General features: G+C 33.0%; 1 protein-coding gene across 1 annotated transcript in view; it reads left to right on the plus strand.

Annotated features, from left to right (window-relative positions):
* Window positions 1-27,476, plus strand: part of PSMD14 (proteasome 26S subunit, non-ATPase 14) — an 81,166-nt gene that overhangs the window by 23,092 nt on the left and 30,598 nt on the right. The window contains exons 4-7 of the mRNA XM_019727278.3: window positions 16,776-16,847; window positions 17,078-17,197; window positions 19,659-19,729; window positions 20,713-20,863. Coding sequence (XP_019582837.1) covers window positions 16,776-16,847; window positions 17,078-17,197; window positions 19,659-19,729; window positions 20,713-20,863 — 414 coding nt within the window. The remainder of the gene's footprint in view (window positions 1-16,775; window positions 16,848-17,077; window positions 17,198-19,658; window positions 19,730-20,712; window positions 20,864-27,476) is intronic.

A 27,476-nucleotide genomic window follows, 5' to 3' on the forward strand; every position in this document is an offset into this window, starting at 1 on the left:
GTGTTGTCGTGCCTAAAGTAAGACATCTGTTGGTTAATGAATGATTACGTTAGCATTTGGAGAGGTATTTCAAAGTAGATGCTGATTTCCAACAAAAATAAAAATGTGTGTGTGTGTGTGTGTGTGTGTGTGTGTGTGTGTGTGTCATTAAGATGTAGATTTCATTTGTGTTCTTTTTATAAGAGGGAATTGAGTGACCATTTGGCAAGGGCTCTTTAGTCTTAAAAGTATTATTTAAAGACATAGAAATAACAATAGGTTTTGAATAAGTTACGGGTTTGTATAATAATATAAAGCTGCCTTTGGCTTAAGCTGTGCAGAACAGATAAAATGGAAAAGAGACTTAGAATATGGACTTAGATTGGAAAGTACTTGTAGTTACTTGGGAATAGGGTTGCCATCTTTAGCAAATAAAAATTCCAGATGCTCAGTTAAATTTGAATTTCAGATAAACAATGAAAACATTTTAAATATAAATACGTCCCAAATAGTGCATGTGATGTACCTGTTAAAAAATATTCATTTATCTGAAAATCAAATTTAACTGGAGTATCAATCACATTTTTATCTGGCAATTCTACTTGTAGAACTTTAGTGGTCTATACGGAGAAGGAAGAAAACTAGTTCCACTAAGACTAGATGTTGTTACTGTGTTTGATTTTGAGTGAATAACTGATTGCTATTATGGTTTTCGATAATCTTAAATTTTTCCTTGTTGGACAGGGTCTAACCTGCCATTTGCAGACAGACTAGATATAGTGTTAGTACAGCTACATTGGTTTAAATGTGAACTTTCAGGTTCAAATTTGTCAGGTCTTGATTAATCAAGGTAATAGGAAGGAAAGGAGATCTCATATCATTTTTAGTAAGAGTAAAAACATAATTAGTTAGAATGAGGTATAAATGGATTTCATTTCCATGTAAGGTTTATAGTTATCACCAGAGTGCCACAATGTATGTAGGTGATAAGAAGCAGTCAGATTCTGGAGATTTGGGATATGACCTGAAGGTATTTCCTATCTTGACTAATGGTATTGATGTTTACCCAGCTGCTCTAGGCAAAACATGTAACCACTGTGTACTTCTCGATTTCCTCCACATAATTACTCCCCAAGTATTATTTTATGACGTCTACTTCCTAAAAGTCTTGAATATATTTCTAAACTTCTGTTGTTGCCTCTGCTTAATTCAGGCCTTTATATAATCTTTTTCTGGACCCGCCTTGTCACCAATCTCTCTTATTAAATCTTCCTACCACCAGAAATGTCAGAGTCCTTTTTAAAATGTGGAACTGATTATTTATTTAAACATCCTTCATAAGGCCTCAGTCATATTCACTGTAGGATAAAAATTACAGTCCTCAGGCCAAAGTGTAATGATTCTTGAAACAGGGAGGGGAGGACCATCTCTTTGAAGGACATGATCTGAACTAACTGGGAGCTTCCTAAAATGACACGTGTAGGAGTAGCATGCCGTTGTTACTGGTGAGAGTGTCTTATTACTTAGACATACGAGGGTAGAAAGAAGGTTGAACACTAGTATGTGAACCACTTTATGGAATAGCCCCTTTGGCCCTTTTATGAGTTGATCTGTCTGGATTTTCCATCCTTCATGATTTGTCTCTTCCCAGCTTCATCTCTTGCTCCAATCTTTTCATATCCTAAGTTAGCCATATTATACTATTTTTGTAATTCCTCGAGTGTCGCATGTCACTCTGCTCATTCATTTAGGACTTTGTGTAAGGCACTCTCTCTAAATGAGTGCGCTTTGCCTCCATTGTTTGTCTAATGAATTATTACTTATTTTTCTTCCAGACTGCTGAAATAATCCCCTTCCCCCAGAAGTCTTCAATGGTGTGTCATCCAGGGAGGCTGGGTTATGATTCAGGAACAATTCCTAATCTTAAGACTTAAAACTACAAAGCTTTTTTTCCTTCATTCATGCTGTCTGTCATGGGTCAGCTGGGTGTGTTTTCTATGGTATCATCCTTACTCTGGGATGCAAGCTGAGAGAATACTGTCACTGAGCACTGGCTCTTAACAGAAAGCTTTGACTGAACATCACAGGTCACCTCTGCTTCTGTTTCATTGATTAAAGCAAGGCACATGCTCACATCTAACTTTTAAGAGGTCAGTCAAGAAAGTACAGTTCTATTATGTGCTGGAGAGAAAGACCAGAAATACTTGGTGGATGGCAGTAGTCACCACACATGCTGTCTTCAAACCTGGTTAATTTCTCCTTATTTCATACTGATATGACACTTTGTAAAACCTCTGTATATACATTTGGCAATTGGCTCTAGACTCTGAAATTCCTTCCCGGCTGGCTGGGCAAAACTCACCCCAATCATTTCATTAATCTCACAGTAATTAAATCCTTTGCTTTATAAGTTTACATTAATGGTTCTCAACTTTGGCTGTACTTGAGAATCACTTGGATGCTAAAATATAAAAAAGATTCCTGGGCTTCACCCCTGAGCAATTTAAATCAGAATATGAGGGTGGGCCCATGCATCAGAATTGTTTAGGCTCTCCAGGTGATTCTGAAGAATAAACAGAGTTAAGAACCACTGGCTTACATGTTCATCGCTTATTTGCTTTCTGAGGAGTCTTTTTGAAAAGAAGGCCTTGTATTTTGTTTTTGTTTTTCCCAAGTCAAGTTGTCATCCTTTAACTCTTAGTTGTGGAGGGTGCCGTTCAGCTTCAAGTTGTTGTCCTTTCAGTCTTAGTTGTGGAGGGCGCAGCTCAGCTCCAGGCCCAGTTGCTGTTGCTAGTTGCAGGGGGCACAGCCCACCATCACTTGCGGGAGTCGAACTGGCAAGCTTGTGGTTGAGAGGACGTGCTCCAACCAACTGAGCCCTCTGGGAGCTCAGTGGCTGCTCAGCTCAAGGTGCCGTGTTCAATCTTAGTTGCAGGGGCCGCTGCCCACCATCCCTTGCGGCATTCGAGGAATCGAACTGGCAACCTTGTGGTTGAGAGCCCACTGGCCCACGTGGGAATCGAACAGGCAGCCTTCGGAGTTAGGAGCGTGGAGCTCTAATCGCCTGAGCCACCGGGCTGGCCCGGCCTTGTTTTTATTATGTCCCCGAGGCTTATTCCCTTTCCTGTTATTTTGGTACCAAATCCAAGTTACAATTATATACTCATTTTTATATTTGTATTATCTGTCTTTTACATATAAGACTAGCCCCCCATCTAATTCATTCATCATTCATCTCCTTCATTTAAAGGAGAAATTTGGAGACAGATATTAAGGACTAGCCCCCCCATCTAATTCATTCATCATATACCTAGTGTATGTCATAGTGTGTGGCATGCAGAGCTTTCCCAAGTCTTCTTTTTTTTTTCTTCTAGCCAGGCCCATAGTCACCTTTTTTTTTTTTGCATTCCCTCTCCTCTGCATGGTGCTCTTTTTTCTATATATTATTGTTCCTTTGTCTTCTTTCACTAGGTGAGATAAATAACATATTTGAAAAATATAACACAAGATGCAAATGTAATGTATTTGAAAAATATAAAAGCAAGATTATACTCAAACAAGCAAGGTTATTAGTATTCTCTGTTCACACCTCTAGAGCCTGGCTTTCAGGGCTGCTTAGTGTCTAACAGCTGATCACAGTAGCATCCACTTAACCTTCAGCTCCTTTGATCAGTGATCCAGCTAATCCCAGACTTGAACTGTCTTCTCTTCCAGTGATACCCATTGCTTGGATGTCAGATAATCAGCTTTTTATATTATTTGTTGAAAGGATAGTTTGTTCTGAGAACTATATGTTAAAAGGAAATCACCCTGGCCTAGGAGTCAGATATAATTTTGGTAAAAAAACGATAAACCGAAGAATCACTACATATTACTGTAAGACAACACTGTGTATGGAAAAACCCTCATCTCCTTTATTGTCTTATAAATGTATTTCTTTTAAGCATTCAGAGCACTCTAAAATGTTTGATTTATATTCTAAAGTGCTGAATATTTTTCATAAAGGCAAAAGTGCGTAAGAAAAAGCACTTCTTTTAAAGTTGACTTTATAAAAAAGTCACATGCTCAGAAAAACACCCATTGAAATTGAAACAGTTTAACTCATTATTTGACTTCTTAAGAGTCCCTGCTGTAGTCAGCCCATTTTTTAAAAAAGCTTTGAATGGTAATGTGCGGGACAATTGCTATTTCCTGTCTCTGTGCCTTTAAATGTGTAATTTTCTTTTCTTGGAATTCCTTTACCCATCACTCCCTTCTGTCTTTTTTTGCTTGGAAAAGTTCTGCATAGTCTTCAATTCTTAGCATAAGGGAAGATTTTTATCAAATAGATTGCTCTGACTTCTGTGCCCTGTATACATGCCTCTACTTTTGCACTTAATCTACTGTGTTACATTTACAGTTTTTCTCTTTCTTGTCTGCCTTCTTGTTTGTAAACCTTTTAAGGGCAGGGGCCTGTCTACCTTCATGTAGCCAGTACATGGCAATTGAGCTCTCAGGTCTGTGGTTGTTGAGTGAATAAATAAAAACATGCATTCTGTATACATGTGTGCCGTTCCATAGTTGGCTTTGCATAGTATAATTTAGAAGGTGGGCTAACTAATGAATAATGAATGCTTCCCATAATAACCAGTTCATTTGTGGCTGACTATATTTTACATGTTTTATAATTTAAATACATAAGTAAATAGTACTGTAGTTGAACAGTGGAAAAGAAAAAGAGGCCACCTGTGACTGAAGAACTTAAAAGCCAAAGCCAGTGATAGGGCCTATTATGGAACAGTTCTGACACCTTAATGTTCCGTTGTAGGACATTCAAGGTGATGCTTGATACTGGGGTCCTATTTCCAGTTATAAAAGATAGTGTGTTTTAGTCACTCCTAAACATCTGTGGTTATCTTAAGGTTTCTGAAATTTGCCTAACCGATCCTTGTAAATGGTGATTCTTCATAACAAAGGTAGCCAAGCATTGTGGGGCAGAATGAAAGTCACCCAGTTTGGGGAGATGGTCAGTTCCTATTCTGGTGAGACAGATTTCATGGATGTCTAACGTGATTGGTGCTTATGGCATATTTCACACACACATACATACTCATTTTTAAGTAGGTGAAAATTGTTTCAAAGTGACTATCAAGAGTAGTCTTAAAGAAGTGTCACAGTTGGTCACTGTGCACTAGGCCACTAGCTATGTTGCTTTGATCTGATGTCTTTATAACCAGGTAATGGTGTCATCTCCCCTTTTTCCATTCTATTACATTGCCTCATCCCACTGCCAGTTCTCCACTGAAACTTTTATATTCTTAAAATATTAGCTCCACAGCAGCCACTTAGGTTTGCTCTATTGGAGGAGCTCAGTAGGTGAAGGGAAAGAAAGTTTTCAGAGAAGCAGGGACTGAATTTGTCAAATAATTGGAAGACTTGAAAGAAGGAATGGGTGAGATATGGAAGGGGATATAGAATAGGGTGTAGGAATACAGTATAATTCCCATTTTTTGACATCCTTGAACCATTATATTGCCCATTATTATCTAAGCCCTCACTGATCAAATTTCTAATAAGCATATTGTTGTAATGTTTGGTTCTTACTCTGATATTTTTATTAAAGAAATACTTATAAGATTACTCCGAGATGAAAGATGCAGCATATGTATGTTAATTTTTTAATTGTACTATTTAGAATATTATTTATATAATTGAGTTTTAGTTTAAATGCCTATAATGTTTTAAAATATATGGGAATATTAGCATTTATAAATATAGCATTTCAGAAGCAGTGCATCATTATTTTGACATTTCCATTCTTATTTTTCTTATTTTTGTCTTTTTTTTTTTTTTTTAAGAATTAATGTGCCATCTGGAAACCTGAGATCACTCCATAAAAGGAATTTTGGCTTTTTGGCAACCAGTCATCAGGATATGCTGTGACTGTGCACCTTATCAGAATAATGAAATATAATTAGAAAAATGTTTAACTTATATACATTTCAAAACATTTTTATATTGGGGATTCTTGTATGGACACATTATGGGAATAGAATAAAAAAATTACTGTTTCCCCGAAAATAAGACCTAGCTGGACAATCAGCTCTAATGCGTCTCTTGGGGCAAAAATTAATATAAGACCCAGTTTTACTTTACTAAAATATAAGACCGGGTCTTAGATAATATAATTAATATAATATAATATAATATAATATGATACCAGGTCTTATATTAATTTTTGCTCCAAAAGGCGCATTAGCACTGATTGTCCGGCTAGGTCTTATTTTCGGGGGAAAAGGGTAGTACTACTATATTCCAATGTTAAGGTGATTAAATTATCATCATGGGACAGTAGTTGGATCCTTAAACAGAAATGTAAATCAAAACTCTATGTGACTAAATGGTTCCAAGCTATATCTAAACAGTGTATCCTGTATCTTCTTTTCATGTTAAAATAAGCAAATACAATTAGTTTATGTTTTTCATAAGGGAGAGCTGCAGTAATACATTGCACTTAATTTGCTCTGTTCTGAATAATATACTCATTGGAAATGTCAGCTAAAGGACCTTTTTTTGGAACATTTTTTTAAACTCTAAAAAGTAACAAGTTTTAAAAATTAATTGAGAGGAAACAGCTAAAATCATGCATTGAAAGGGTTAAGTCGACATGAAAGAATTCATTTCCACTTTAATGACCTAGCCTTGCTGGGTTAGGACTATGGGGAACATACTTCTGACTTGTACTCCTATTGCCAATTAACACCTCCTATAACAGGTTGCCTCAGCTAGTCATTGAAGCTCAGGCAGTAGAAATAGTTTACATGCAGCTTGTTTTTCACACTAGTTGTTTAATACTCACAAAATTAAAGTATTAAAAGGTTGTTTCTTACCTTTCAGATAAGAGATAAACAATACAGTGCTACTTATTTGTATATGTTTGAATTCACTTATTTTGTGTTCAGTTTTGTTGTTGTTTTTAAGGGATTTTTAATTGAGGAAACTGAAGGTGCTAGTTACATAAAAATTTTAAATTTTTTGGCAATTAAGGATTATATTGGATGCCATAAATAAGGAATTTTTTTTTTTGTCAGCTATTCAATATATTATATGTTTATGTTTTATTTTATTTTTAAAAATAGTCACCTTTATTTGTTTATAAAGTTTATTTTCTCTTTGCTGAAAATACATATTTTAATAGACATTTAACATAATCCTATAATGCAGGACCAAATAGACACCTTTTAATAGCAATTATGAAAGTAAGTCCTATGTAATATTTACTCCTACAACAACTTTTTTACAAATTTGAAATGTTTTATGTCATTTTCTAAGATAACTTTGTATTTCTAAATATTTTTGGACTGTTGAAGTTCATTGATACTCTTTATTTTACATTTCTTTCAAGTGACACTTTGGTTCATGTTTAATCAGCAGGTATTTTAATAACATAATAAAATTGGCTAAATAATTGATACCAGTTCACACTAAGAGAAAGGTGGAGTAATATAACTAATATGTGTTAACAAATTTGTTAAAAGGCCTGAGTAGGTAACACTTTGAGGCGTTAGTTTTTATCTTGTTATAATGGCAAATGCCTTTTTTTTAACACTTAGTCAACAAGGGTTGCCCAAGTAAAAGTCACAGCTTTTTATGCTAGATCAGATTTTAACCTTCTAAATGGAAAAAAAACAACAACAAAAAACCCAACCCATATCTCATTTAATTTAACTACATTTAAAATTTGTGGACCTAGATAATAATTTCTCTTTTACTAAATGTGGCAGATCAGAACTCATTGTGCAGAGATAAGTTTCATGTCTTTGTAGAGTCCATAATAGGTATTATATCACCAGTTGAGTAGATTTTCATATATATGTAAACGTCAGTTGCACTGCTTGTGCCTGTGGCTTACCTGTTTACCCCACAGTTCTATTAGATAGCTGACTTATAATCTTAAAGGAATGGGGTTTCCCTCCCCTTTTAAAATGAACTTATTTTAATAAGAGTCAGATTTACTTAAGTGCTTTCAAAGTTGCCTATAGGAATGAAGTATTGAGAAATTATATAGCAAAAGTAATTATTTCAATAGTTATTTCAATGATTATTTCAATAGCATTTAGTTCCATTTTTTTACAGCAGTGTGTATTCCAATTTTCAAATTGTAACATTCACTTAAGTTTCTATTATAACAGTAGACTATAAAAGTTGCAGAATATTCAGATGTTTCTTATTTTGCTTATCTGTTGTCAGTGATGTGGGTGTTTCTACTTTATAGTGGCACTGTGTGAAATACCAGTTTTCTTTAGTTTTTTATTTTATTTTATTTTTTGCTTAATACCACGTTAGTTATACTGCTACCTTCAGTTATTTTAACAGTTGTTATTAAAGGACCTTGAAGTTTAAGTTACATCATGTTCAATCTTCAAGAAAATGACTTTCTGTACTTTATTATGATGGTAAAATAGTTGTTATAAGGTTAGTAGAATTAACTTGAATAGTTCACCCACTATATAAGCTGATAATTTTAGAGCTATGCTGTTGATTAAGCACCAGAAAGAAAACATTGTCTCCATTATTTATTTTTTATAATAGTAACAACCTAGGCCAATTTTAAAAATTCAAAAAATATTTTCATTTGGTTTATATCATACAGTTTTCACCTTACTTTGCCCAGCATTTAGCTTAGTTTCTTAAGCATAATAAGTTCTCAGTAAATGAAAGATGATTGAAGTAATTAAATTCTGTACACTTATTCAGCTTTTTATTCATCCCATGCATGGGACGTGTAGAATTTGTCATTACATGTGATCACCGTTTTTCTATTTTAGTTAAATATAAACATAGCCTAAGAATAGTTAAGTCTAAAAAGTTTCTATCAGTTTCTACCTGTGAAATCTTTTTTTTCTCTTGAAATCATAGGATTGTAAATTTGAGATATGAGGGCAGAGCTAGATAAAGGTACTTGGAAACTTTCTGTGGGTGAGGGATAAAAACCATTGTTTTGTCTCTTTTGCTGAGTAGCACCCCAGTGCTGGGACTCTCTGTGCCCATTACTTCATTACCCTTAAGTATTATTTGGATGAAACCTGGGATTGATCACTCCCTCACATTTGAAAAAATGATAAATTATTTCAGTCTGTAAAACAAGCTCCAGATTTTCTCTGAGAAGATCACGTGGCCATGGAATGATTCGTAGAACATGAGGTTAAATAAAGATAAACAGATTTTTTTCCATTCCAGGATTTTTCTTAGAGCTTTAGTATTCTAGCATGCATCATAAATTTGAGGGGTAGAATGGATATACAGTATATTCTAAACTTACTTGACTAGGAGTGAACTCTTTGGATCGTATTTTATTGAAACTCTTTCCCCAAAAGTGAGTATTTTTGAAACCACTGTCACATTGAAAATAACAAAGAAGTGCTAAAACTTCATGATGTGTTCAATATAAGAATTGAAGGAGAAGCAACGAAAATTTTGCCTAGGTTTCTAGTTTGAGATTCAAGATAATTAACTAGAATTATTATAAGTTGGGAAAATTAGTTTATAGAGAAACATGGTGAGTTTGATTTTTGAAGATGTTCAATTTGAGATGTCTCACATGGGAGACAGTATGGTGATTGATAGCATTAGTAAGTTAGGAAGGAACCTAAAAACACGTCCTGATTTAATCAGACGCCGAATGTTTGAATCCCTTCTATACCATTTCATACATTTGAACACTTACGTTTGAATAACTCCAATTACGAGGAACTCATTTACTTTAACTCTTCTTTAGACAGCTTGGACCAATACAAGATTTTTCTTATATTGAACCCAAATTAAATCACCCCATAGCTTCATCCCGTTAGCCATAGGTCTACAAACTATATAGCCCAAATCAGTGGTTCTCAAAGTTTAGCAAGCATCAGAATCACCTGGAGGGCTTTTTTTAAATCCCGATTTCTGGGCTTTGCCCCCAGAATTTCTAATTCAGTAAAAATGTGAATTCTAACAAAATCCCAGATGATGCTGATGCTGCAACTGGTTCCGGAACTGCACTTTGAGAACTTCGTTGGAACTTGGTCTCAAAGTTTTTCATATATTTGAAGATAGCTGTTTTGTACCTTGAATCTTTTCCAAGCTACATCAAGTTCTTTTGAGCCTTTCCTGTATATCATGATTTTAAGTCACTTTTCCACACTGATAGCTCAGAGTTTCAGAGTAGAACTTTCTGAAGTGGAATCCCTTACACACAGTTAAGAACTGGCCAAAAAAAGGCTGTATTCTTCGGTGCTTTAGCTCTAAAATGCTTTACACTGGTAAACATTGAAGTCTATGTGATTGTCTTATGAGTTAATTCCTGATTTACCTCCGTTACTACCATAGCCCCCAAAAAGGGATAGCAGTCTGCCTCTGTGTGAATGTACGTAGCAGCCATCTTCTTGGTCTTAGCTTTATTTTTAAGTTAGAGGATTCCTTCAAGATTGGAAATTTAAAATATTCAGTATAGCAGCAGGCTGGCATACTTTTAACTGATGGTAACATTGCCGATTAAGATGGTTACTGTCATCAGATATCTCAGAGAAAGGAGCGTTCAACAATATTCTTTAATTATTGGTTATTTTGTTCCTAGGTTTATTTGCATTATTTAAAAAAGAACTACCATGAACGCCCTGGTTCATGCAAATATCTCTGCTTATTTACTTAAATATTTATTTCTAGGAGTGCAAAAGTAGGTCAGGAAGTTTGTGCACTTGTAAGACTCTTGATACACATTGCTTAGTTGCTTTTCTGATAGATTATACCAGTTCACATCCCCACCAACAGTGGTGAGAGTGTCTCTTTTATTGTACCCTCTTCCAAAATTGGGCATTGTAAAGCTTGTTTGATATTAAAGAAAAACAACAACAATTAATGTGTTAATTGGCATTTCTTAATTATAGAAGGTCAACTAGTGAGGTTGGATGTTTTTCATATTTATTTCATAGTGAGGTTGGACAATTTTCATATTTATTTCATCAAGTGTTTGTTATGTAATTAATTTATTTTTTTGCCCATGTTTCCATTAATGTTTTAGTATTTTGTTGACTTGTGTATTGATTTTGTTTTATCATAAATGGGGTAACTACTTTTTTAGGTATTTTTTCTTTTTCTTTTTTTTTTTCAGTGTTCAGAAATTTCAGATTATGTTGTCAGCTTTATATTGTTTTCTTTGTTCAGTTGGGTTTGTACCTAGAATGTGGTTCCTCACCCAGATCAGAGATAGATTATATATGTGTGTATGTGTATATGTATATGTGTGTGTATGTATATATACATACACACACATATACATATACACATACACACATATATATGTATACAGAGAGAGAGAGAGAGAGAGAGAGAGAGAGAGAGAGAGAGTTTTGGTTTGCATTTCCCTAATGATTAGTGATGTTGAGCATCTTTTTGTGTACTTGTTGGGCATTTGTGTATCTTCTTTGGAGAAATGTCTGTTCAAAAAAATGCCGATTTTGAATCAAGTTGTTTGGTCAGGTTTGTTTTGTTTTAGGAGTTCTCTATAATTTCCAGATAGGTAATTTGCAGATATTTTCTCCCTTTTAGTGGGTTGTCTTTTTACTCTTCTGACAGTAAAATTTTGATGCACAAAATTTTTTAGTTTTCATAAAGTCCAGAGTATCTACTTTTTCGTTTGTTACTTTTGCCGTTGGTGTCATATCCAAGAAATCATTGCCAAATCAATATTATGAAGCTTTTGTCCTGTGTTTTCTTCTTTTATTGTTTTAGGTCTTAACATTTAGGTGCTTGATCCATTTTGAGTTAATTATTGTTTGGTATTAGCTAAGGTTCCAGCTTCATCCTTTTGCATGTGGACATCTAGTTTTTCTAGCACCGTTTGTTGTAAAGGACTATCCTTTTCCCATTGAATGGTTTTGGCATCTTCTTAACAATTGTTTGATTGTATATGTGAGGATTTATTGCTGTGTTCTTGTTCTATTCCATTGATCTATATGTCTGTCTTTGTGCCATTATCACACTGTTTTGATTACTGTAGCTTTGTAATAAGTTTTGAAATCAGGAAGTCTGAGTACTCTAATTTTGTTCTTTTTCAGAATTGTTTTGGTTATTCAGGGTCACTTGAAAATCCATATGAGTTTTAGGATGAGTTTTTTTCTATTTCTACCAAAAACATTGGGGTTTTGATAGGGATTGAATTGAAACTATAGTTTGCCTTCGATAATATTGACATTTTAACAATATTAAGTCTTTGAATCTATTAACATGAGGTGTGTTTTCATTTGTTTATGTCTTCTTTAACTTTTTGCAGCAGTGCCTTGTAGTTTACATTGTACAGGTCTTTTACCTCCTTGTTTAAGTTAATTCCTAAGGATTTTGTTCTTTTTGATATTATTGTAAATGGAATTGTTTTTGTAATTTCCTTTTCAGATTGTTGGTTGTTTGTATATAGAAAGGCAACTGATTTTTGTGTGCTGATTTTGTAGCCTGCTATTTTGCTGAATTTAATTATTCTAATATGTTTTTTAGTGCAATCTTTAGGGTTTTCTATATATAAGATCATCTGCAGAGGTAATTTTACTTCTTTGTTTTCAATTGACATGCGCTTTATTTCTTTTTCTTGTCCAATTACTTTGGCTAGCACTTTCAGTACTATGTTGAATAGAAGTGGTGAAAGCAGGCACCCTTACTGTGTTCCTGATCTTAGAGGAAATGCTTTCAGTCTTTTACCATGAAATATTATGTGTTTTTCATATATGGCTTATTTTGTTGAGGTAGTTTCCTTCCATTTCTAGTTTGTTGAGTGTTTTTATCATGAAAGTGTGTTCAGTTTTGTCAAAGGCTTTTTTTGAATCAGTTGAGATGATCATGTACATTTTTTTCCTCTTCATCCTATTGATGTGGTGTATTTCATTGGTCAGTTTTGTGCGTTGAACCATGCTTGCATTGCAGGCATACATACTGCTTGGTTATGTGTATAATCCTTTTAATATGCTGATGAGTTCTGTTTACTAGTGTTTTGTTGAGGATTTTTGCACCAGTGTTCAGAAAACATACTGGTCTCTAGCTTTCTTTTCTTGTTCTGTGTTTGTCTAACTTTAGTATCAGGGTAATGGTGGATCATAGAATGGATTAGGAAGTGTTCCCTTCAATATTATTAGCATAGTTTTTATGATTTGATTTTTTTAATGTAAATCATTAATCTTTCTGGGTGATAATGTGATGGGGAGAACAAGTTTAGTTTTACATATTTTTAGTATTAAACAATTAGAAATTAAAATAGAATATGTTCAATTCTATGGTGATTTGAAATCTAAACCAAATGAATTATCTGAAATAACGTAATAGTCCATCTAGTCTCGACATATAATTTATTAATAATCTGAATTTATTAATACCACTGAAAAAGTTACAACAATTAAAGCTCCAAAGTCAGCTTCAGAGACAAATATTTTACTAATGAATTCTTCCAAATTTTTAAGACATAGATAATTTAGTATATATAAATATTATTAGAACATAGAAAGTGGGAAATAATGAAACTTCTCAGTTTGTTTTATAAATTTAGCATAATGGTATCAAAACTTGACAAGTTTAACAGCAAAAAGAAAATGCCAGAATCTCACTTATGAACAGGGAAACAAAAACCGTAAGTAAAAAAAAGTAGTAAATGAAACTTGAACAGTTTATCCCAGAAGTACAAAGGTCGTTTAATAGTGCAAAATCTATTTATGTAATTCATCACTGAAGAAAGGCAGGGTGAGTAAAACATAGTGACTATTGTGGCTTCTTTTACAAGAAGAAGTCGGTATATCATTGATTGACAAATCTCACCAATCTTTTTGTTTTGTTATTTGTAAGCAGCATATACATGACTATCCATTTTAAACCCATTATGGGAGACTTTTAACAAGGGACTTTAATTCATTTATTTATATTTTTCTATCACAGTAGAATTGATCTTACCTTATATTGTTTGCTATTTTTGTTTCACTCCCTTCTTGGTGACCTACTTTTTTTTTATTGTCAGTGTTATTTGTGTTTGCTTTTTATTCTCCAGTGATTTGCCAAGGTGTACATTCAGTTTTAATGTTTATCATGGTTATTTTAAAGTAGTTCAAAACTCTTTAATCCATATTTCTATAATAGTCAAAGTAAACACTTGAACAGATCTTTTTTTCTCCTCCTATATGTAATATAAAGGATTTCGCATATTTCATTTCTCTCCATTGCCTTATGTATAGTTACTTGGATAATATCTGCCTTTTTGGGACCTAGTTATTTATATTCCCCAGGAATGTTGGCCAGAAGATAATATATGTCAATTGTCCACAGCCCCACATTTGTTTGATCTCGGGTCATCTTTGATCTATAGCTATATAAGCTCTTAGATGTCTTAGCTCAATTTCCAGGGTCTTTACATGGGGTTTTCTTCTCCGTCATTGACTGGGTGTGTGCTATTCTGAACAGGTGAACATGGAGAAAAACGATAGCCTCAGATTCAGACACTCACTTCCAGCAGAGGTCCTTACCGTCTCAGCTGTCCCATAGACAGTGTTTTCCATGGGTTACTCTTTTTCCTTCCTCCCTTCCTCTGTTCCTCCCTTCCCTTCTGTCCTTCCTTCCTTTCTGCAGTTCACTACTACAAATCCTTCTGTGCTTGTTCCTAAGTTTTCTGGAAAATTTAGTCTGACTAGATCAAGAAACAAGAGTAGTCATGGAATGAGTGGGGCAATAGGAAATATCACTGGCTGCTGTCTCTAAAACCAGCACCCATACAGTAGAGAAACAGCTGCATGGTTTTCTGATAGTATGTTTCTGAGTCACCAGAAACTAGTGAGAGGAGCTAAGAATCTTCACATCTGTTTACATATGACTTGTTCTCTCTCACAGAATAAATGGTGAGTGTTTTTCCTTTCTGTCCCATTGGCTTGCAGTACCTCAATTTATTCATTCATTCTTTTTCAACCAATACTTATCGAGTTCCCTTATTATTACGTGCCAGGCACTTTGCTAGATACTGGTTATATACAATGTTGAACAAAAACAGTGTTTCTTCTTTGTGTCAGAAATAGTTTCTGGACTTTGTCAGTAATGCATTTTGGCGATGGTGTGATGTATTTCCCTGTTTATTTGTTTTTTCTTAGTATTTTCTGAGAAGTTGAGAAAGGCTAAATATTAATAACTATAGTCTAGATACCAGTTTAAATTCTTTCTCCATATGCGTTTTTTTAAGTTGCTCTGGATCCAGGAAATAATTTTTATACAGCGTTCACTATCCTGACCTTAAAGTATTACTTCCTCAAAACCTCTCACTACATTTTCCTACTGTCCTCACCTTTCTTCTTAAATTTTCTTAACTTTCTTAGAGGAATAAAATGATCATATCAACAAAATTATTATGTTGTATAAGATGACCTCAGCAAATGTTTTGGTGTGGTAGATAGCACTGTGCCTTACCTTAGAGTTTTCATTCTGAGATTCATATGTATTTGAAAGGCAAGCAATAAAGTTGCATTGGGTTATAATAGATAAAGAATTCAGTAGGTTTGTAAATTTATTATCCGACATTTATTATTAAAATAAAATTTGATTTTTCTTACAACTTTGTACATAAGGAAACAAAGGTAGTTTTTGTATGGTTCTTGTATTTAGAGAAAACATATTATAGAACCTTTTATAGTTAATGCTTCCAGTAAATATTAATGAGCTTTTCAACAAAACCAAGAAAAATCACAGAATTTAGCATGTAAATAGACCAGAAGAAGCACACAGACACATAGAGCTGTAAGTGTGAAACGTAATGAGTAAAGCAATTGTGTAATTTTTATAAATAACCTATACGGGCGAGATAGAATATTGACATAATTTGGATAGCTAATATATTTTTTATATAACTTGTAACAGAATTATTGTCAAAGAAAAGGGATTTTAAGCAAAACTGAACCTGGCAATTATAAGTCACATCTCATTTTAATTAAAAAAAAAAAAAAAAAAGACATCCCAGTATTTAAAAAAAAAGTGTTCTGTGACCACTGGTTGGGGCAGAATTACATTTATAAGATTATAGTCATCTTGAGGGTAAGGACTCTATGTGCTGCAGAATACTATAGTAAGAGTTTTGCTACTTTTGACGAACATAGACTCCTTAGGGAGAAACATAGTGCTTTCCTTTGCTTGTAATAAGATTAATAGTAATATTTGTTTTAGAGGTAGTGCTCAGAATGTGGAAGTATTTTCATGTTAGCTGCATCAGTTTCAACCAGTTTGTTCACACCTGGGTTAATTGTGTTAAATTTGTAGGGGGAAGGGAACTGTGTATGTTGTTCACAGCTCTTTCACCTAGGGATTAGAAGTCTTCTGCTCGCCTCCTCCCACTACACCTACTATCTGCAAAGAGATCCCATAGCCCTAATCTACACGCTGTCTTTAGTTGAAAATCAAGCTCAGAGAATTTGCTGTATGTATTGCTCTTTCAGTTACTCACGCTACTCCAGTAGCATTTTACATTCACATTGTGGTAAGAAACATGGCTATTTGGTGCATTATAGATATTTTGTAGTGGAGGTAGGTTAACAGTGCTGAAAGATTTAAGCTTGATGTCCATTGGATACTTGCCTGAGTACTAAGTTCTCTCTGTTTAGTATAGATTTAATATTTCAGACTTGTTTTGATTGTGTGTGTGTTGTACCTGAATAAAAGGGTACTTGACATGTTTTCCCAAAATTCTCTGAAAGCAAGCGAGTTTCTGTAACATGTAACTTTAATTTTAGACTCATAAACTCTGAGTTTATAATAATTGATATGCTTGTTTTTAGGGGCCACCTACAGATGCTCCAGCAGTGGACACAGCAGAACAAGTCTATATCTCTTCCCTCGCACTGTTAAAGGTAAGTATTGAATGGAGTTATTTGCTTTAGAGATCACTGTTGCTTTCAGTGTATCTTTTACTTTGGAATATTTGTCACCTTAACCCTTTCAGACAAAAGCTATTAGGCACATTTGTAAAATAGAGTGTTTTATTTCCACTGAAACGACATTAGGTTCTTAGTTTAAAGGTAAATAAATAAATAAGACCAAAGATCTCAAAGCTTTGTGTCCACATATCTTCCTCTTACAGATGTTAAAACATGGTCGTGCTGGAGTTCCAATGGAAGTTATGGGTCTGATGCTTGGAGAGTTTGTTGATGATTACACCGTCAGAGTGATAGATGTGTTTGCTATGCCTCAGTCAGGAACAGTGAGTACTTTTCTGGTTGCCTCCTGCAAACAAATGTGTTTCTTTTCTCTTTTCTTTTCCTATGCAAGATAACTTTCATCATATTATATTTTCTCTTCCTATAGGAAAAATTCATCATAAGATTAATGATAGAAAAATCTAGGTTGTAGTGAATTAAATTTTTTATGTTTTAAATGCATCATGAATTCCCTGTAGGCCCACAAAATGAATGATGCTAACGTTAAATCCCTTTACTCGTACCTTCACTTCAGCTTAAACTGGGATAGCATACTGGATTTGTAAGTTAGTTACCCTAAAATAGTTTGATTAGTTTGAACACTTGGTTCAAAAGATTTCAGAGACTTTCATAATTAGATTTTCATTTACGTACATTATCTAGTCCTCATGTTTTGTTCCAGTTATTTTGAAATATGGCCCTTTTGAAAATACTCTATGCAGGGTGATAAATTGCTCTGAAGCTTCTATTCAAAATGCTAAATTTGAAAAAACAAAAAACTCTGATAAATTTTAGTTCTTATTGCCCTGGTATGGTAATTTGTTAATAGAAGAAACGTACTTCATAAAGATTTCAGAAGTCATCTATTCTACCTGTTTGGAATCATGGTTCTTTCTGGAAGTTTTTGTTTTGTTTTGCTATTTTATTTAATGCATTGGACTTGTGTAGATAGGTGTGTATGTTGAGATTTAAAGAAAATGGACAAACAACAATAACTATTCCACCTACTTTCCAAAAAACAACACACATATCCTTCTCATCTGTTTGCCTAGAAAAATATAATATGTATATCTGTATGATGGATGTTTTTTCTCTAATATGCAACCTTTCACTTACTGAGCCTTATAAAATATCTGAATTAAAGAAATTGTTTTTATAAAGCTGTTTGTTCTGTTTGAGGCTTTTTCCTATTTTGATAAAGTAGATGCTAGAGAAACAAATTTTTTTTAAATAAGTCAACATATGTGTGTGTATCTGTAAAATAAGCATTTTAAATGGAGTTATTGCTACAGAATGCAGTTTATTTGTAAATAACACAAAATATAAAAAACTATGTAACTTTTTCAATAGACCAGTTTGTTGAGGTAAATTAATTTGGCTCTGCTGATTTTGTCCACCTGAATATCCATATTTATTTTGTACTGTAGACATAGAGAAATGTACTACATATTAACTAAAAATTTAGATTTGAATCTTAGACTATTATTTGTATCTGTCTTTTCATGTCAGAATATATAATACATAATAAAATTAACATTTGTTACATGTGGTCCTTATGTGCTTATCTATTATAATAAAGGGTTCTTAAGCTTTAATATCATTATTTCTGTGAAAATGCTTTTTTGACGATATAAAATAGAAGATTTTGATCCCTTTGTTCACTCTGTGTAGTAGAATTAAAAAGTTTTTCTTCTGGCCCAAGAGGTTGCAAACTTTTTCTGTGAAGACGTATGCCTCTGTGTCATATTCTTGTTTTGTGTTTTTTTAACAACCTTTAAAAATGAAAAAACGAAAAACAAAACATTCTTAGCCTGTAGGCAGCAGATTGCATACCCCTGTTCTTGATCATGCATTCTCAATTAGAATTCGAAATACTGTTTGTTTTCGTGGGAAGAAAGTGCTTATGTTAACTGGTTTGTTTAAGTAGATTAGACTTAAATTCCTGATGTTAGAAGAAAGCCTTGTGGGAGCTATAATGACAGTGATCTATCACTGAAGAGATGATATGAATGCTTTTAATAGTTCCATGTTCTAAAATCTTTTTTGGTTGAACTAGCAAAATAATGCAACATTTAAAAGACTTGGCTGTAGATTGTCTCTAGTGGGGAATTTTTTGTGAATGCTATTTTATATTTGATATTCAATAGTCTTTATTTCCCTCCAGCCACCTAATCTACCAAGTACTCCTAACCGAAGCACTAAACTTCCTCCCCTTCCAACCCACCCACTCCCAAAACAAGTCAGGGAAACTAATAAATTATTTTCCTTCTTCAAAATGTTCACATTACTATAAAAAGAATTGAAACTGTTGATTATGATAATAGATGAATAGTTGTAGAACTTTGGGTGAGATGCTTATCAGTTATCAAAGGATAGCATTAGGAAGTATGCTTGTCTAGATAGGCCTAACCAAAAAATAGTTGATTCAGTTGTTTGGTATTTCATATACACATATATACACCTGTAACCATAACCTTTTAAAGGATCCTGAAAATTGTCTTATTAGCTCACAGCAGTTTGGTACTTGTCAATTTTAGAAGCTTTATTGATGTTTGGTTTATAATTGAATGACAAGAGTAGGTATCAAATATAGGTATCAAAACCTATAAAATTATTTTGGCATCTCAAAATAATATATGTAGGTTGTTTTCTTGGGTAGCTTTTTGTTCATTTACATTGTAATATAAAGTTTTGTGGGATTTTTTCATAGTTATAAAAGCTAACCATTTTTTCTTTCTAAACCAGGGTGTCAGTGTGGAGGCAGTTGATCCAGTATTCCAAGCCAAAATGTTGGATATGTTGAAGCAGACAGGAAGGTAAGTATTTTAGACGATCATTTAAAGGACAATAACTTTCAGAAACATATCTCAAAATTTTGAATGTTTATGAATATCTCTCCTAGAAAAAAATGCCATGTAGTTCATGTTCAGTATCACTGTCAGTGCTATGCCCCACCTATCTAGTCTCTCTTCCATCTAGAATCAAAGAAATTTGCCAATCAGAAAACTGCTTTGTATTACAATTCTCAGCCATCACATAGTAAGCTTGCGCTGTAGCTTCCCTCTCTTTAGCATATGGAGTTACTCTCTAGTCACTTACAATTGAAAGAGCTTGTATGTTACATGTATTTGAGAATTTCAACTGAATAAGATTTTGAATATTTAATTATATTAATAGGCATTATGAGTTTTAAAAACAGGGCAGGCAGAATCTAAATATTCAAGTTTTTTCTCTCAGATTAAATCTCTCAATAGTTGTCATTCTCTTGCTCAAATTCTTCTACTGTGGAAAAAACTTCAAAATTAATGTTAGCAAAAGGCTCAGCAGCTGAGCAGAACAGTGCAAATTGGTTTTTGACTGAGTTCCTAGTTCTACTGCTGGTTTAATTGATATTTAATCCTTTCACAACAGTGGATCCTGGTGTCCATTGTTAAAAATGTACTCTGCCTGGAAAATCCAACTCCCAGAGCTAAGGAGTTAAAGAGTAGATATTTACTTGAATGCTGAAAGAGTAAAAACTGGCTCTGAGAAAGTGTGGTAACAAGGTGAAAAACTGAAAGCCTTATCTACCACTGCTAATGTGCATCTCTTAATGATACCACTCCTTTGTCACACTTATTCATTTCCATGTTTTCTGAATAATATGGTGCTTGATTTCAGTGTTTCTAATGGTGCTTTTTCACACCTGTGTGTTTTTCATCTCTTCTTAATTTATACCCTGTTAGTGTGTTATTTCTTTTCATATCATAAATGTATTACTTGTTTTGTTCTGAGCCGCTGAATGCCCTCTTTGTTTCAGGCCTGAGATGGTTGTTGGTTGGTATCACAGTCACCCTGGCTTTGGTTGTTGGCTTTCTGGTGTGGATATCAACACTCAGCAGAGCTTTGAAGCCTTGTCAGAGAGAGCTGTGGCAGTGGTTGTGGATCCCATTCAGAGTGTAAAAGGAAAGGTAGAGTAGATTCTATCTTTATTAACATCTACTGCCACATTCTGTGTACACATACATTAAATAAAAATATTTTGTTTAAAGCAGAATTCTTAATTACACAAAAACCTGTTTACTTAAAAAAACTGTATATGTCGGTAAGTGTGTCTTGGTATTTAGAGATTACTCAGCTATTGTCTAACCATAAATGTTTATCTTTAATTTTTTTTATTTCATAGATTTAGGAACGTTAAACCATATTAAAAGCCTGCTATACACATTTCATTAATATTGTAATAAGCATTACCTTTATTTTAAAATGGTGAATTTGGGATTGGCACATTTTAAAAATCTAGTTAAAGAGCTCTGTTTTGCAGACATTGTGGCAGGACATATTCTGGAGTTGTATGTTCCAAATATTTTAGACAATGAAAACTTGTCCCAAAGACTTGGTAGCAATCATTCGCATTTTTGGAGTGAGGACACAGATGAATGGTTAAATATGCTAAATGATTCTGAAAAGAGATTAACTTGCAAAGCATATTGGGTTATAGTTCTTTGTTGAAATCTTTTGTTCTTATTTAGTTTTTTTTTTTTCTTTTTTGTTCGTTTGTTCGTTCCTTCTTTTTCCCCCCTTTTTTTTTATTTCTTTCTTTCTAGCCCCATATGCCATTTTCCTATTTCCTGCCTCATGACAGCAGGGAGCAGCTCTATTATCACCTTCACAGAGCTGTCTGCAAATGTGAGAGGCAATTCGATTTTGCTCAACCACAGGGAGAGTGGATTAGAAAAACTACAGAACATACAGAAATTGGCTAGGTGGTTACTGCTTTAAAATACTGCTGAGGTGTCTTGTTTGAGCATGTACTTCCATTGTAGTGTAGAATAATTGTTAAAATAAGATCACAATACATTTATGGAATTCTTTTTATGCAGCTTTTATAAATAATTTTTAGAGCGCTTAAAAGTAAATATCAGCTTGCTATCAGACCTGAGGTTTAATTGTATTGCAGATTACATTTACATCTGCTCACCAGCTCAAACAAACTAAATATGGCTGTTAAAACATGGAATTTTTATCTGTCATGAATTTGAAGTCGAACACTTTCTGACATCATATTATGGTAAATAAAAATTGAGGTCTTCTCTAAATCATGATCCTATTAGATGTGATTTAGCTTTTCTGTGGCAAAAACTAGCCACAAAAACAACAATAATAGCTGATATACCAGGCAATTCAGAATGGATAACTTCTGATGCTTGTTGCATACCTGTATTTCAATTTATTTACTTTCTTTTTTACTAAGTGTATTGTTACGTAACTGATACAGATAAAAGGAGTTTAAAATCCTTGATTTTTATTATTAGTTTTATGAATTAAAGTACAATATAATACTTCTTCAATTTCTCTAATTATTAAGACACCTTTTTACAAAACCATTTACATAATGATTATTATTTTAGAAATGTAACAGAGTTATCCGATGAAGTTTTCCTACCACAATATTTACAAATAGTAATTGAGGCTTAATTTTAAGTATAATTAGAGTTCCATTTTGTATTAATGTGACTTACTTTTTAATGATACTTGGCTCATGTGATGGTGGCCACTGTGAAAAGGAAAATGCAAACTTAAATCCAATAAAAGCAGTCTCAAAATAAAATGTAAATAAATTAGTATATATTTTATTTTAGATTATCTTGTTTATAATATTTTAAATGATAGTTTTAGTTTCCAAACTTAGTTTAAGTATTATATAACATTGGAATTTGCATTGTTTATTTCTAATTAATTATAATTCATATTAAAAGGCTGTATTACATTTAAAAATACACTTGTATCACATGACTGCTGTCATGTGGTAAAATGTATGCTTTAAAAATAATATATCTAAAATTATGACATCACAAGTATTAAAATATTTTTGAAAAAATTTAGTATAAATATGTATCATTGATTCATATCATTTGTTGTACTTAACATATAGATTCATACAATTATATTACCTGAAAAAAGATCTAGTTCTTTGCTAATTATATAACTTCATCTATAAAGTGTCTGAGTTTGGTTATAATTTATGATTCTCCCAGTGTCAAGAATTCTCAAACATGAAGCAAATTAAATGCTAGTAAATCCATGGCCAGTGTTCTATTTAAATCTTTAAACTTAACTATATAAACTTGTAAAAATTGAAGAATAACATAGAACTTCCCCCTTCTTCCTTGTACTTGGTTTCTCAAAGATGTCAAAATATTTAATAAGGCAATGATTAGATCAAGAGTTAAAATGGCAGTCTGTATGAAAATGGTTAAGTTGGGTCTCTGTTCACATATACCTCTTTCCTATATATTTTTATATTTCCATTTTTATAAATCCTACTATTGTCTCTGTTTTTTGAATGATAAGACAAGCATGGATTCTTTCTTTATAATCTCAATTTATAATTTTTGATTTCCTTTTATGTGACTTGACTATATCTTTATGGAATTACTCTTGTGTGCCAGATATTATTGTGATAGCCATTTCAATTTGTCTTATTTATTCTTTTCAGTAAGTCTGGAGTTAGGCACTGTTATTATTCCATTTATCAATGAGAGACCAAAAATATTAGGCTCAAAGAGATTACTTTGCATAAAATCATACCATTGTTAAGCAGTCTAAAAAGGGTACAAATCTAAGTTTATAAAATTGCAGAGCTCAAACTGGTTTACTGGCTCTTTAATATTAGACAATTATGAACGATATCATTACAGTAACTCAGGAATAGAAAATGAGTACCAGAGGTCATCGCAAGGCCTTTCTTAACTTTTAGGAATAGGTGTCATGCCCTTCAGCATAAGTCAGAAGAAGGAGCTACATATTTTCTCTTAAGTTTTCAATAGTTCTCTGTACTATTTATAGTAGTTATTATATATTAATTGATTTTTCTCATGTAGTATTTGTTCTGTTAATATAAAAAAACAATTTAGACATTCTCATCCCTGTCAGCTTTTCTGACATCACTAGTACCACACATTGAGACTGATGTAAATAATAAAATATACCATATCATGATAAAAAATCCATATCACTCCATATATTTTATAATTCTACAAATGTTTAAAATGTTATAGGTGAAAATCAATGATAATAAAATTCATAATTTAAATGGAGAGTAAGCTCATAGAAATTACCAGTGAGCTCTACTCCAAACTTATCAGTGAAGTAGTTTTTAAGATTCTGTTTTAGTTTATTTGTAAAATACACATATTCAAATATTTTAAATTTCAGTTCACAAGTGGCACAGTGACACCCTCTTACTTAATGTTTTGTTGTCTTGTATATTCAGCCTACAACTTGGACTTGATCCAGCAGCAAATTGAGAAGTTAATTCAACTTGTAATATAACTATACTTCTTTAGGGCAAAAAGAATGATCACTGTGTGCATAGTCATAAAACGAGCATAAAGCTATTACTGCTTTTGAGAACTTACTTTCTTGTCAGAATTCCTGTCAGTAAAATGTTCAAATGTTACCTGCTAACTCCCATCAATCTGTGTGTCTGTTCTCTATTTTGAAAACAAAAAATAAATAACACTAATAACCCTTTCGTCCAAATAAATATTAACATTGGCTGGGTTATCTTGAAAATGTTTTATTTAATCTGATCAGAAATACTCAATGGATTTTTAAAACGTGATGTTTATCTAGTTGCAGATCAACTCATCAGTAGGTACACCTGATGTGCTGTGTGCTAACGATTCTGGGATACAAAATAAGGAAAAAATGGTCTTTGTCTCTTTGAGAAGATAAATCATATACACGTAGTATTACTAGTGAGCCAGAGAACATTTTGCTAATTATATGAGAATCATCCTACCTTGTATACTGATAGAACACAAATTATACTGATCCTGCTTTTTTCCTGTAATTAAGTATGCAACTGGTTGCTAGAGATAAATCAACACTTACTCACAACCTTATATATGCCAATATGCAATAAAGTAGTGCTTGTATAGCAAACATAGTAAATGCAAATTAAATTAGAAGAAGGGAGAAATCGGTATAGGCTGCACAAAGTAGATGAGGCTGGGACAGAGCTTTGATGGATGGACAGGACATCACTCAGAAAAGACGAGCTTGTACCTCAGGGGAAGAATATGGAAACAATATCATTCCGGGTGGTATTCACCTCTTTGTTCATTTTTGTTTCACAGATATATTAGAATGTAAAGTAAGTAGTTTTTGCTGTTTGTTTTTTTAAAATCAGTGTTTTACAAAAAAGATGGGACCCTGAAGAATAAATACAAATAAAGGAGAAAAGAGTTAGAGAATGAATGTTATAAGATCTGACCTTTTACTTTCAGATATCTAGAAGGTTATGTCTTTTTCAGGGTAAGGGGGCAAATATTTTATTTATCCAAGAAATTTTGTATTAGAAAGTTTTAAGATGGTAGAGATTTTAAACTGCTTAAATAATAGTTTTGTTTTAGCTATTTCTTCGTTTTTTTGGTTTTTTTTTTCAATATCATAAGGCAGGGCATAGAGTAATGAAGAACATAGGCTTTGGAATCAGATTTACATTAGAATTTTTATCTCTTTACAGCATGGCCTTGAGCAAGTTACCTAATCTTGAGCTCCAGATTTCTCATCTATAACTATCTCATAGTATTCAGAGTATTATGAAGTGGTATATGTAATGATTACAGTGCACGTGCCATAATAGGAGGTGTGCAATAAATGGCACTTTGTTATTCGGGGGCTTAAAATAATGTGCTTAAAATAAATTACAACTAGCATATTTTTTAAATGAATACTTCTGAAAGTTTTGTTGAGAACAAGTCTATAAATTAATTACTAACTTGCTCACATTACTTCAGGAAGATGAAGGTAATGACTACAAAAGAAATGAAAACTTTCCCTTATGTATTTTCTACATCCTGACTAATTTAGGAATGCTCTCCTGATTCAGCTAATTTTTATTGAGCACTTACTATCTTCCAGCATATTTCTCTGGGGCATGTGATGAAGAGGAAAATGAATATATTACATTAAACTTCTGTCCGTTGAAATGATTAATATATTGTACTTAAAACCATTTTTTGTGTTTTATTCATCTGTCTGTGTTGTCTCTTTCGCAAGACTGGGGCCTCTTTTGGGGGAAACATTTTCTTGGAATTTATATAGTGTCTGGCAAAAGTAGTTTTCTTCATAAATATTTGTTTATAAAATAAAATCAAGGAATGAATGTCAGTGGTTACCTGTTATCAATTCTGGCTTTCAGCATATTAGAAAAAAAACTGCAGTTAATTTTGTGAGTTTTTTAAAGTAATTTTTATATGTTAGCAGTCTTAGAGCCATTTATTAAATACATGAAATTCATAAGGTCAGTGAGCCAGTTTGTTCATAGACATTAGCCTTGATGAATTTGGATTGTATGTAATTAGAGCTAGAGTTCAAGTTTAACATGACATTTGTCTTCTGAAGGTAGTAAAAGATTTACAATAGCTGTTATTCAGATTTTCTTTTGATCATTATCCCATAAGGGTCAATTAGGGGTGGATAGTCCTAATCTCAAATTGTGTACACACACACACCTTTTCTTCATCTAGTTTTCCACATTGAAAGAGGAAAATAGAAAAAAGGACACAAAAAATTCTATTTCTACTTTTAATATTTTAGTATAGCACTGTGAGCATACTCACCCAACTCTTGGAACGAGTTTAGTTACTATATTATCTTTTGTTCCTGATTTTCACTGTTATTATCAATTTGAAGTTTTATAACACAGATTTAATCTGTGAGGATTAAAGAAAATATTGTAGGTGCTAATGTGTTTATACTATCCCTGACAGACAAATTTAATAGTTTATAATATTTAACTGATATAATCAGAAATTGTCAGCTAGGAATGTTAAAGCAGTTTTATGTTTACAATTCTAAAAAGCATAAATCTTATATAAAATTAACAGTTGTTAATGTGGTTCTTGTAATTTAGAGCTTCTACATTAATAATATAATCTCTGAGCTAATTTATTGTTTAGTACTGGCTATGCATTTTGAGTGATATAGATGTGCTTCAATAGCTGGATTAGTTTGAATCCAGCTGTTTCTGTAAAGATACAGGAAAACCTTTAAAACCGTGTCCCATTATCTATAAGAATATTATTTATTAACTCTTTTGCTTCTTGAGTGCTTTTCTTTCCCCAGTCTAATGATCCCTGGTCATTCGTTCAACAGACACTTACTGACCACTATTGTATGCCAAGCATACACTGGAAACAGAGAAGAGTAAGGTCTGCTCCCTGTCCTTACTGCCAGCAGATGGAAACATGACTTTGTATAAGAGGCCTTTTCATAGCCCATATATATTGTTTAAGATCATATTCAAATGATTTGACATTAGCCCTTGTTAATTGTGAGGCTGTTTCTGCACCTGGGACTTAGTTTTGTCAGGTTTAATATGTTATCATTGTGATTTCCCAAAGAGGATAGAATTGATTATGGTGGTAAATTTTCTTCTAAGTCATAGTTGTTCTTCAGTGGTCATTCTTGGACTATAAGTAAGCTGGTTAGTAGATGCCCACTGCCACCTTTTTACATTTCAGATAGCTTTATTATGTGCAGTTTTTATTCCAAGTTAAACACAAGTTCGTG

The sequence above is a fragment of the Rhinolophus sinicus genome, chromosome 17 (genome assembly GCF_057876585.1).
Source record: "Rhinolophus sinicus isolate RSI-liver-muscle chromosome 17, RSI-T2T, whole genome shotgun sequence".
In the NCBI taxonomy this organism is placed as follows: Eukaryota; Metazoa; Chordata; class Mammalia; order Chiroptera; family Rhinolophidae; genus Rhinolophus; species Rhinolophus sinicus.